Raw genomic sequence first — 13,253 nt, forward strand, 5'->3', positions numbered from 1 at the left:
TCTTTTTTTTTTCCCCGTTGCAGTTCTAGGTTTATGAGCTTTCCAGCCTGTTCCCCTTTGTCTTTACTTGCCTCAGGGCAGTTACTTGTTCGAGGAGGGGGCTGTACCTTTACAGCACACGCCCCCCACCTCCTATAAATCTCGCCTGACCCCGCCCGGCTTTAATTATCTCCCGCTCCTCCTGTGTTTCCATCTGCAGGATCCTGCGCCTTTAAACCCGGACCCAACCCACCCAAGCGCCGGGGTCCCACCCACCCTCAAGCCCAGTTAAAATGAGCGGGTCTCAAGCGCGACTCCATCAGGCCGCAGGAGCGGGTGCAGTCAGTGGCGGCGGCGGAGGTGCCGGCGGTGCCCAGGGGGAGGTCGCTGCCGAGATGCCGGCCACCGAGAAGGACCTGGCAGAGGATGCGCCCTGGAAGAAAATCCAGCAGAACACCTTCACGCGCTGGTGCAACGAGCACCTGAAATGCGTCAACAAGCGTATCGCCAACTTGCAGGCGGATTTGGGCGACGGGCTGCGCCTCATTGCCTTGCTCGAAGTGCTGAGCCAGAAGAAGATGGGACGCAAATACAACACGCGTCCCACCTTCCGGCAGATGCAGCTGGAGAACGTGTCGGTGGCGCTGGAGTTCCTGGAGAGAGAGAACATCAAGCTGGTCTCGATCGGTAAGTCCTGAGGTGGGCGGGGTGGAAGAGTTTTGCCCGGGAGAGCAAGTTAAGTTTTGGGGTGGGGAGCATCAAGGACGGCTTTGCATAAATGTGGCGACGGGGAAGGGACATTGGAAACATCCGGAAAAGTTCTCCCAGTTAAAAGTGCGGTGGAGACTGGAAAGTGGCTGGTTGGGGGGAGGGCGGGGGGGGAGAGGAGGCATCGCGTTGTTCTCAGTTGGGAGGCCCAGGTGCAGAGGGGAGGAGGGGCGCGCTTTAGAGCCCCTCCCGCTTAAGGGGGTGTGAGCCTCAGCCAGGCGGGATGCTACGAGGGGGGGAGCACCCCAAAGGGGGGGGGTGGGCACCCGGGGGCGTAGGCTTCCTTTTAAACCGGGGGAGGGGAACGTGGTTGCAAACGGGGTGCTGCGGCTTTCTGGAGAAATGACTCGGTCGGCCGGGGCCTGTTGGAGGGGTGGGGTTGGCGTTACGACGGCGCATCTGGGCGTGGTGAGAGTACAGTGGCCGACTCCGTTTCTGTCTGTTTTTTTTAAAAAAGGCGGCCTCCTTCCTTCCCACCCACCACCCCCGAGGCCTCGTTACCCCCGGAGGGAATGAGTCTCTTACCGGCCCGGCCTCCCGTTTGCTTTGGGAACTCGGACAGTCTAATAATTAATTCATCCCTGGGTTTCTAACCTTTTCTGGCCTGGCACACCTCGGTTCTCTCTGCTCGGGAAAGGCCCGTTAACTTCTTGGAGGAGGGCGGAGTGAGGTTTGGGAGGAGGGTTCCCCGCTTCATCTGCTTTTGATTCCAGAACCGTGGTCGATTTCCCCTTGCACTGCCCCCTCTTTTCTTTTCCAGCCCCCCCTCCTTTCCCTTTGATCTTCCCTCCTGCCAGACGGTGGGGGGGGGGGGAGGGGAAACAAAGTTAGAAACTTGCAGCCACAGAGAAAGGGCGGGTCGGGGAGAAAAGATGTGCCTGAGCCACTAGGTTTGGAGGCTGCACTTGGGAGCCTCTGGAAAGCCTTTAAGTGGACTCTGTGGACCTGCAATATGCCTTTGTCTTTCTAACCAGGTCGGGACTCCAGTTTGGCCTGATGCAGCCCTCCGAGGCCTGCTTGCTGCTCTCTTTCAGCCACAATAGAATCTCAGCCTGTAATATTGGCATGGCTGCATTCCAGGGAAGGAACCAATTGGCTTGGAACATGTTTTTTTCTTTATTTCTTTACCATTGGACCTTACTTACTGCAGGGTGGGAGCCTGTGGTCCATCCTATGCTGCTGGGCCGCAATTCCATTGAGTCTTAGCTAGTGTGGGAAAGAATGACGACTCTTCTGCCCACTAATATTTGGCAAGCCACCGATTTCCTATCTTGTCATATCAAAGAGGCTAGAAGCTGTAGCTTAAAATAGATCCCCAACTACTCTGGGCCACTGGGAGAGACTATGCCTAAAACTACTGGCAACTTCCTATAAGCCTTATATGGGGCTAAACTGCCTGTTTGTCCTGCACTTCTAGATTACGTGGGGCGGGCAAACTAGTTTATGGTGACTTGTATGTAAAAATTGATATAAAAAGGGGTTTGCTGCTTCTCTCTGCCTTCTGCAGGTGACTACATCTCCTCTACCTTCTGCTGGACTTGGTTTCTGGATGATGCTGAATTTTGCCAAGCAATTAAAGGAGGCAATGTTTGGCTCATTGGTCATTTAGAGTTTGGGCTGTGCCCATGATCAGCAGTGTAGAGGAGGTGTGTCATGAGCAGCTTTGCTCTGGCCCAGGCTGTAGAAGTACAGGCAATTCTGAACTTCGTTGGACAAAAGAGCTAACCAACAGCTTATTAGCATAGATGCCCTTGGATAGTCTGTTTCTCCAAAAGAAACAAGCTTGTTATCTATATGTTGTGCTTTCTTCTATACAGCCAGCATTTTTTAAGTTAAGATGGTCAGCCAGGTCTGTACTGATGGTCAATGTTCTCCTTGACTACTGCTATCTATTCTGATAAAAGGAATATGGAAGATTGTTAAAACTGCCCTTGACACATCACACTTTCTTATCAAACATTACCCTTGTCTAATGCTGAGCAAGGTCTATAGAGCCTCCTCTTCACCATGACACAGAGGAAGGTGCTTAATGTGGCTTTACAGGGGCTCTTGGGCCACATTTCCAACCGGTGATCATAATGGTTAGGAAGCTTGGAACTTCAATAACATTTGGAAGATCATTGTTTTCCATTTCTAGTCTAGAGCAGCCTAACCTGAAATGTGATGGGACTATACCACCCATATCTTCAAAGTCCATAGTAGTTAGGAAGTACAGTTGAACATAGCCGGAAGCAATTAAGTCAAGGGTGGGTGTAGTGACTAGTTTGGGGGAAAGGCTCTACAATGTATCTAGGAAACTTTGAGCTTCCCATGAATTGCATAAATAGCATCCTGCCAGGCTGAGGCTCACATAAAGAGAGCTTGATTTGATAGGGCTTCTCTTGTCTTGACATGGCATAGCTGTACTGCTACAATCTTAATTCTACACTGCACCCTATCTCAGCAAATGGGGGGTGGGGGAGGCCATAACCTATCCAATGATTCTCTGTCCACAATCTTAGTTCTGTAGGAGGCAGGACCTGGGCCACAATTTGTGACTCTCTAAAGCGCTCTCAACAGATTTTTGAAGTTCATGGTGAAATTGGGTATGTGGATATAGCATAAGTGATTAAAAGTTTGAGTTGTCAAATGCCTTTTTTTGGTAATAGTTCAAAACTGGGATAATTCCTGTGTTTTTCTTTCTTTGTACTGTTCCTTTTCCTATTTTTCTAACTTTCCTTCCTTCTATATTTTATCTTATAATCATGTAACTTTGTTTTTAAAAAGAATGTGGTAATTCCCTATTTGATTAAGAGCCTGACTTTGCAAATGTATGAAATTGAGTAATACAGGGTTAGCTCTGAAAGACACTGATTTGTAATTCATGTGACTGAAGAAATAATATAAAGAGGAACAAAACCAGCCAATTCTTAGGCTTGCATGGACTTCTGGTTGAACTACTGGCTGCTGGTGGCAGAGGGTGAAGCTTGCAATTTGATGGCAGGCTTATGATAAATATACAAAGCACTCTTGAAAGAACACCCTTGGTAGACCACTTTGAAACCGTTTGCATCTGCATTTGAGCTTGCCTAACATCACAATCTTAGAGGGCTGTTGTAGTAAATTAGCTACATACCGCATAACATTACAGTTAGGGTCAGAGCTCTAAAGTAGTCTTCGGTTCGAATAGGGAGGGGGAAGGAAAACCAGTCTTTTCTCCCAAATTAGGAGTGGAGATACTCAGTGGGAAACATTTCTGTTCCTAACTGGCCCTGGTCCTGCTAAAAGTTCTAGCCTGGGAATTAAGGGAAGTTGAGCGTTGCAGTTTGATGTATTGAATCACTGGACTGCAGACGCTGACTCAACCTCACAGTGGCTGAGGAATGGAGGCAAAAAGTGTGTCTCCAGGCTGTAAAAGGTGAAGCTTAGGTCTGGTATACATGTGGGTGCACGTATGCATGTCTGTCAGCTGGTGGGTAGGGTGGATAGGAAGGAAGGAAGCAGTGAATGGGCATGCCGGATTGGCCTCCATCCTTCCTTCCTTATTAATGTATATAGGCTGGCAATTCCATTTGCTCCAGTTCTTCCTCCTTGGATTTGGGCACACAGATGGGTGGGCTACGAAGCCCTTTCCTCCTCCTCTTTGGGAGGCAGGAAGCATGGAGGGGGAGGGGGAGCCTGCAGAAGGGTTATTCTTTCCCCTCCCCCTGGAAGGAGGATCCTGTTGGGATGGAGAAGCCGCTGCCTGCCGGCCATTCCATATAAGGCTAAAAAATGCTGGAGCAGCCTGCGCAGGGTTGTGTGTGTGTGTGTGTGGCTGGGTGGGCGGTGCAGTGCTGGGTGGGGAGACAGTTTCTTCGCTTGCCTTCTTCCTATCTGGTCCCCCTCCCCCAAATTAGTGAAGAAGGCATGGGTTGCTTAGCCCTGCCCAGTGTGTGAATCTGCGGCAGAACTCAGCATTAAAGCTTAAAAGCTGCGGGCTGTACATCTCCTGAGGACCTCTTAGAAGGGGGTTCCCATCCCAGCATTTCTCTGGGCAGGGCAGAATGAGATGCTTGGGACTTTGCACCTGTGGAGAATTTATAGTTGGGCTTGCAAATCTCACTGTCTTTTCCTTTGCATGCTGACTTCTGAATCCTGAGTCTTCTCTGTCCTCCTGCCTTAAACCTTTTGTTTAAGGTTTATTTGACTTAGTAGTGCTGGGTGTTCTCCGAATACACTCAAACACTAACTCCCTGACCTGTTGAACAGCACATAAGGCTGCATTGGTAGGGGTGGCTGGGAGGGAAAGCTCAATTTGGCCAGGGGCTTATTCACATACTCTCAAGAATGATATGAGAGTGCTATACCAGGGGTGAAATTCAGCAGGTTCTGACAGGTTCTGGAGAACCGGTAGCGGAACTTTTGAGTAGTTTGGAGAACCAGCAAATGCCACCTCTGGCTGGCCCCAGAGTGGGGTGGGAATGGAGATTTTGCAGTATCCTCCCTCTTGCCATGCCCACCAAGCCACACCTACCAAGCCACACCCATGTCCACCAAGCCACGCCCACAGAACTGGTAGTAAAAAAATTAGGATTTCACCACTGGGCTATACGTATCATTCTTATATAGTTTCTGATGATCCAGAATAGGTTCTAAAGTACCAGATGGTCTATATGTGAATTGTAGAGACGAACACACATTTTTACACTAGTTAGCTGGGTTTTAGTTCAAGGCTCTGTGAGAACACAGGTGAAAAAAGCCAGAATCCATTAAAAATTGGTTGTGCCACAAGACTCCTTCAACAGAATAACTCTGCTGCTGGAAATGGCCCTTATAAGGATGGCATGATATTCTGCTTTTTTTTAATTTATTTTGATTTATATGCCGCCCTTCTCTTGAGACTCAGGGTGGCTTACAAGGCGTTAAGCAATAGCCTTCATACTTTTGTATATTTTATACAAAGTCAGCTTATTGCCCCCACAAACCGGGTCCTCATTTTACCTACCTTAGAAAGGATGGAAGGCTGAGTCAACCTTGAGCCTGGTGAGAATTGAACTCGCAGTAATTGCAGGCAGCTGGAAGCTAAATACTACCTTTAACAGTAGCATTAGTCTGCTGCGCGACTCAGGCTTTTAATTGGAGACCTCTATGTGGACCTTGGCCATACTTCCCCAATGAGCATCCTTAAGATACGTTACACTCCAAATTCCAACCATCCCTAGTCAATGATTGGGCTGCTACTTATTTATTCAATTTGTATACCGTATTTCCCCGAAAATAAGACCCTGTCTTATATTTTTTTGAACCCTGAAATAAGCACTTGGCCTTATTTGCCATGCATTCAAAAGCCCGATTGGGCTTGTCAGTGATGTCTTATTTTGGGGAAAACAGGGTAGTTGCCCCAATCCGGTGAGACTGCTCAGCACACATAAAAAAAAAAACTTAGGTGAAGATGATGGAAAATGTATTCTGAATGGGTACAGAAGGTCGGGCTTGCTGAAGTATAATACTATTCATGTTGGACCCAAATACTATTGCTACACCATATACATATGTGGATACTGTGTAAGGTTTATGTCACATGAACTAAGAATATATATGCTTGATCTAAGTCCAGGCCCCTTGTACTTCAGGGAATGCGTGTGGAATGTGAGTTCTGTGACTCCCTCAAAAACCATAAAACAAAACTGGGGAGTTGGCTAAAAGAAAATTGAGCCCTCTCAGCAAATGATTAATTCAGAAGCTTAATGAGAGTAGGGAAGGTCTCCCCTTTATTCATTTTATTAAGCAAAAATAAATGGACTGATTTATGACTTAATTCTGCAGATTTGGGGCCATTTACTGTTCTTTCTCTTAAGATCTGCCAGTAACAGCAGCCTCAAGCTTGTGTTGCATTGCCAGATCAGGGCTGTGAGTGATAACAATCAAGAAAAATGGTGTGCTGAGGTAGCTCTTTACTCTTTCCATGCTGTGCTTAAAAAATAACTACGGTGCCTCTCTGAGTCCAGAATAAAAATCGTGCAAGCCTTCCAAATGAATTTAGCAGTTCCATCACTTTTGCTTTGTCTCTTAAGGTGCAATTTCCTTCATGATACACCTAGGATGTAGCTGTTGTTCTGCACTCCAGATCAGGATATGAGACGTGCTCCCTTTAAGTAGCTCTTCATGCATAAAAAATATGTGGCAGAAAATTAATATGGTATACAGGTAGTCATCATTTAGTGACCAAAAAATTGGAACTGTCAGTTCAGTCGTTAAACTAAATGGTCACTAAGTGAAATCAGGATCGTACTTATGATCTTACTTCAGCTCTCCTTTGCTTTACAGTCCTGTGAAGGTTGTAAATGTGAGGATTGGTCACAAACTCTTTTATCATTGTAACTAAATGGTGGTTGATCATGATCACGTAACCACATTTCAGGCTCTGCAACTGGGCCACATTTAGCAATAGCACTAAGACTTATATACTTATATACCTTCATGGTGCTTTACTTTTAAGTGGTTTACAGAGTCAGCAGATTGCCCCCAACAATCTGGGTCCTCATTTTACCCACCTTGGAAAGATGGAAGGCAGAGTCAACCTTGACCCTGGTGAGATTTAAACTGCCAAATTGCAGGCAGCTGGCAGGTAGCAGAAGTAGCGTGCATTACTGCACTATAACCACTGCGCCACCACAGTACTCTTTTTTTTTATTATTGAAAAAGTTTTTTCAAATACAGATTTTTCCCCCTTTTTCCCCCCCTCCTCCTTAACCCCCTCCCCCTCCCCTCCCCCCATGGCTTCTCCAAAATAAAATCCAAATTGATATCACATTATATAATACTTTACCATCCTTTTACACCACCCCCCATATGCTAACCATTTCTTTCTAACATTATTATTATATCCCCCCTATACTATACATTTCAAAGCAACTTTCAGCTATACAATTATATAATAAAGCCTAATTTGGCATTTATTCAACTCATAATCTACCCATTTCCTCCACCCCCATACATATATCTCTTAATTCAAATCTTTTACGTATGTTAATATCTGAACATAACATCCCTTTTCCTAAACTAAACAATCAGTAACCTAACCTATCTCCACCCACTTTCCTACAGGTCTACCATACATAATATTTTTAATATCTTTGTTCTTCTGCCCACACCACTAAAAGATATTTCCATATATATATAAAATCCTCAAATGACTTTAAGTTTGTAATCCATATAGTATCTTCTGTAATGTCTTTCAACTGGATTATTAATTCCATCGCCCATGTTAGGGTAACATCAAGTTCTGCTTCCAACAGTATATTCAGTATCTTCAATTACCATCTGCCCTCATCAATAATAAATGTTTTCATATATAAAAAACCACCCGAGTGACTTTATATTTATATTCCATGTAGTATCTTCTGTAGTGTCTTTTGTCTAGATTATTAATTCCAACCACCACGTTAGGGTAACAACCAGATCTTCTGCATGCCCCAATTCCATAGTTCTCTTGCCTTATAACTCAACATATACGTAATCCATTTTTCAAAGAGTCCAAAATAGAAAGTTCCAATCCGCTCAATCAAAGGCCATCTTCCACATCCCAAAAAACACCAGCACTGCAGAGATCTGTTATTCTTCTCAAAATAGTATGAGTCCATGATTTGCCTCAGTTATATTTTCATGTATCAGCCTTCTATAAGTCCCGCTTATTATATTTAATCGTCTCTTAAGTAACTGGCATTAGTCTGTTGGCTAAAAAAAAAGAAAAAAATTTTTTTTTGTTTAGTTTAAAATTTTTTAGTTTTGTAGAACCTACTTCTTCTTTTCTTAACTTGTTGTGGTTTAGATCTCCATCCTGATTGCTTTTCTAAGACTTGTATATCAGCTGTGATGATTCACTTATTGATTGCTGCATATAAGGTCATAAAACATGATTTTTATAACTATCACAACTTATGACCATAATGGGCAGACTCCCATTACGATCCTAACTCAAGGACTCTATATATGCATTATGTCATTTAATTAGATTTGGAAGAACCTCCAATTCCCAAATGAAGATTTACAAAGAAAAAAGAGAAAAGAATATGGATCCCCATGGTACAGGGTGGTCCTCAGTTTACAATCACAATTGAGCTCAAAATCTCCACTCCTAAGTGAGGTAGTTGTTAAGGGAGTTTGAGAAGGTTACAAATAGTGATTGCATGACCTGGGACAGGGCAACTGCCATGAATACATGCCCAATTGCCCAGTGTCCGAATTTTAATCATGTGACTCAGGTGAAATCCAACAGGTTCTGACAGGTTCTGGAGAACCGGTAGTGGAAATTTTGAGTAGTTCGGAGAACCGGCAAATACCACCTCTGGCTGGCTCCAGAGTGGGGTTGGAATGGAGATTTTGCAATATCCTTCCCCCAGCAGTGGAGAGGGAATGGGGATTTTGCAGTATCCTTCCCCTGCCATGCCCACCAAACCACACCCACAGAACTGGTAGTAAAAAAAATTGGATTTCACCACTGATGTGACTCTCCGGATGCTGCAAGTGTGAAAACCGGTCATAAGTTACTATTTTCAGTACCGTTTTAACTTTGAAGAGTCACTGTATGAAAAATTGTAAGTCAAAGGCTACGTATGCTATTATTTTGCGTATAGACAGCCATAAATAAGCAGTACAATTTTGCTTCTAAAATGCCTTTCCCTGACAGGTCAGCAGGGCACCATATTGAGGAGGGGTGTTCTAAAGATTTTTGGAAATAAAAAACAAACATCACTGTCCTTTGAAAGACAGGTAGCCCTTCAGTCACAAAGATCTGGCCAATCACTGATTATTATTTGAGAAGGTTCTAGAGCAGGGGTGTTAAACTTGCGGCCTGCGAGCCGGAAGCGCCGCGCTCTGGCCACACCCACACCCGGTTTAGCGAAGTGGAAAAAAGACAGTATGTCATGTGACGACACAAGTTTGACACCCCTGTTCTAGAGCTTGGGAACTGCATGCAGATAAATGCAATTCTATGACTACTATGCAATCTCTCTTTGGAAGGTTCTCTTTCCAATATTCTATGCTATGGTGTTTCAAGAGTCTACTAAAGACTCATCTCTTTACTGAAGCCAACTTAATTTTTTCTTCTTCTTCCATTCTTTTAAATATTCCTGTACTGAATGGTGTATACACCATTGTTTCTCAACCTTGGCAACATGAAGCAGTGATTGGGAGCTGAAATCCATACATCTTAAAAGTTGCCAACATTGAGGAAAACTGGTATACATCAGAAGTACTGTATATTTATAGTGTGCAGTATATTTCTGCTTTGCATTTGAATTATCTGTTTTCAGAAGATTTCAAATCTCAGAATTCCTAGCCAGCATGATTAAGCTAACAGTAGCACATCTGAGGGACACTAGGTTGGTTTTTTATCTTTTGGATTATTAGGGTGAAAAGCCAAGGTTTTGAAAGAGCTAAAGCATTCAAGACCTTGGCTTTTCACCACAATGAGAATCAGTATGTGTTTTCTCCAGTCCTATTGCTCACATTACTGGAGAGACTTCCTTTTAGGTTTCATCTTGCTTGGTGCATATTTAAATGGTTGCATTTCTTTGCATAGCTTTATTAAGCAACTCCTGGTAGCCATTTTACTTCATCTATACTTTCCATTTTTGTCTGCTTCTTAAATGTTTAGAGCATCCCCTAAGCAAACTATAGCTCAATGTATCTGTTCTTGTTAGAGGATCAGACATAATAATGAAGCCACAGATGATAATGAGATCTTTGTTCTTGCAAAACCAAACGTATGGGAAAAGTTCCAAAGCATGCCAACATTCTAGAAAATTACAGCCTGGAATCTTGTATATATGTGGTCTATGTATATTTGTAACAGTGACTTTCATCTGAGCAGGTGAATTGTCTGTGCAACTCTGTTTGCCCAAGGCACTTGGATATTGCATACGATGATGTGAAAATCTAGCCACTGCATTTTATAAACATGACCTATGATTTAGTACGTTGTGTGAATCTTCCAAATGTACTTCATGAAACATGGCTTAGTTTAAACTATGGACCTGTTTATAGGCAGCAGTTCTAGGGTGGCGGGGAACCAAGAAGAATTGTGAAGCCCCACCACACCTGGGAGGCTAGACTGGTCTTTCCCTTACTCTGATTAAACGAGAATGGGAAAAAAAAATAATTTCCTTGATATGGAACAGGATAGTGGTGGGACTGGGATTTTCTATGGTTAACAGTCCAGAAGTGGAAATCTTGGTGAATCTCTTCTGATGTGAATGCTGATCTGTATTTCTGAATTTCTCAGACAGTAAAGCTATTGTGGATGGGAACCTGAAGCTGATTCTGGGCTTGATTTGGACATTGATCCTGCATTATTCCATCTCCATGCCCATGTGGGATGAGGAAGATGATGAAGAAGCCAAGAAACAAACTCCCAAGCAACGATTGCTAGGCTGGATCCAAAACAAACTGCCCCAGCTGCCCATCACAAACTTCAGCAAGGATTGGCAGAGTGGCCGGGCTCTTGGAGCTCTGGTTGACAGCTGTGCCCCAGGTATGTAGGGAAGGGTCTATTGTCTTATTTTGGTGCTTGGGGGATGCAAATGAATGACGTCTACATAGATATTATTTCACTCTGGCTATCATTTCTGTATTTATTGTACTACTGATATGTAAAACTACTAACAATTTAGCTTTTCCCATCTGGCACATTTGCTGGACTACAATTGCTGGTTTGGTAATGAATGTTGGAGATGATGGGAAATGCAGTAATGCTCCTCTTGGAGAGTCCTAGGATGAGGAAGACTGAATTGGCCAATATCATTTAAAATCTCCCTTTCAAGGAGGTATAGGAACCAATTCCTATAGGAGATATAGCAACCACTGGCAAGAGACTTTTTAGCTTGGGATATAATAATCCATGCAATTCTTGACTTCTGAGCAAGATGAATGCAACATAACTGTATCTTTCTCAGAGTTCAGGTATTGCTGTTCTTAAGAGTTGGTGAGATGTGTAGCTAGCTTGTTACTTTGCATAATTTGCAGCTCTTGTGAGATGGGCAGCCATATAAATATGATAAATAAATACCTTTTTTAAAAAATATAGTACATCATGTGGCTTGTGCTCTTATTTCTGGGAATTTTCTGACCTGGGAATGGCCTGTTTGCTAAAATAGAGGAGCAGATAAAATAGTTCACCCTGCTAAAAATCTCTGTAGGAGGAAAATAATTTTACTGTCTGTGGTTAATGAAGTCATGGGACCTCTCTCAAAACAGGCTTGTGCCCTGACTGGGATTCGTGGGATGCTAGCAAACCTGTCAACAATGCTCGTGAAGCTATGCAGCAAGCTGATGATTGGCTGGGCATCCCACAGGTAAGCAAAGAATACTTATTCTGTCCCCTGCAGAACTCAGGGCTTGACAATGGATAATGTTGATAGGGCTATTGGTGTGTTTTTGTTGTATTTGTTCCAAAATAAACTGCTGCACCTTGAGGTGCACATATTTGGGTTGGATCGCTGCAGCAATTCTGTATTCCCTGTAGGTGATCACTCCAGAAGAAATTGTAGATCCCAACGTGGATGAGCACTCGGTGATGACATACCTCTCTCAGTTCCCTAAAGCCAAGCTAAAGCCAGGAGCTCCTCTGAGACCTAAACTCAATCCCAAGAAAGCCAGAGCTTACGGGCCAGGTGAGTCACAAATCAAAGATAAGGGCTTAGTGTGTCTGTCGCTTACGTATCTTGGAGACTGGTGACTGAATAGGTTGGCTGTTAAAGTAGGAATTTTGAATGACTAATTGGTTGAGTTTACATCACACTAAGTCGTAAATCATTCCATTCCATTCACTTTATATGTTGTATAAGGACTCAACCATTGCAATGGTTTATGACTTGGAGCTAACACAGTGATCAGACTTCTCTAACGTTGTCCTCTGAAAGTGTTGGGGTGGATAGGAAATGTAGCTGTACAGGTAATCCTCACTGTAATCCTCATGATTGGATTATTGCAATGCGCTCTACATGGGGCTACCCTTGAAAACTATTCGGAGACTACAGTTGGTCCAGAATGCAGCCGCGCGAGCTATTGTGGGTGCACCTAGATACACCCACATTACACCAATTCTCCGCGAGCTGCACTGGCTCCCTATCGGTCTCCGGACACAATTCAAGGTGTTGGTTATTACCTTTAAAGCCCTACATGGCTTAGGGCCAGGCTATCTTCGAGACCGCCTTCTACCGCATAGCTCCCAACGACCGGTAAGATCCCACAGAGTTGGTCTCCTCCGGGTCTCGTCAGCTAAACAATGTCGGCTGGCAGGCCCACGGGGAAGGGCCTTCTCTGTGGCTGCCCTGGCTTTCTGGAACCAATTACCTCCTGAGGTCTGGACCACCCCCACCCTATTGGCCTTCTGGAAAGCGGTGAAGACCTGGCTTTTCCGGCAGGCCTGGGGCCGTTGATCTCGCTGTTGCGATCTTGCAAGACCCAGCCATGAATGGAGTTATATGGGTTTTTAATGTTTTTTTAAAACAATTTTTATGGTATATTGTTCGCATTATTTT

At 44.2% G+C, this 13,253-nt stretch overlaps 1 protein-coding gene across 4 annotated transcripts in view; it reads left to right on the forward strand.

Moving 5' to 3' along the window:
* The first annotated feature begins 272 nt into the window (after positions 1-272).
* The window catches only part of FLNA (filamin A), a 70,144-nt gene continuing 57,163 nt past the window's right edge, over positions 273-13,253 (forward strand). For all 4 annotated transcript variants that reach the window (XM_070938153.1, XM_070938155.1, XM_070938154.1 and 1 more), the window contains exons 1-4: positions 273-666; positions 10,997-11,245; positions 11,968-12,065; positions 12,236-12,383. In XM_070938153.1, coding sequence (XP_070794254.1) covers positions 273-666; positions 10,997-11,245; positions 11,968-12,065; positions 12,236-12,383 — 889 coding nt within the window. The remainder of the gene's footprint in view (positions 667-10,996; positions 11,246-11,967; positions 12,066-12,235; positions 12,384-13,253) is intronic.

This window comes from Pituophis catenifer, unplaced genomic scaffold (genome assembly GCF_029215685.1).
Source record: "Pituophis catenifer annectens isolate HBS135680 unplaced genomic scaffold, rPitCat1.0.hap2 SCAF_2, whole genome shotgun sequence".
NCBI classification, from domain to species: domain Eukaryota; kingdom Metazoa; phylum Chordata; class Lepidosauria; order Squamata; family Colubridae; genus Pituophis; species Pituophis catenifer.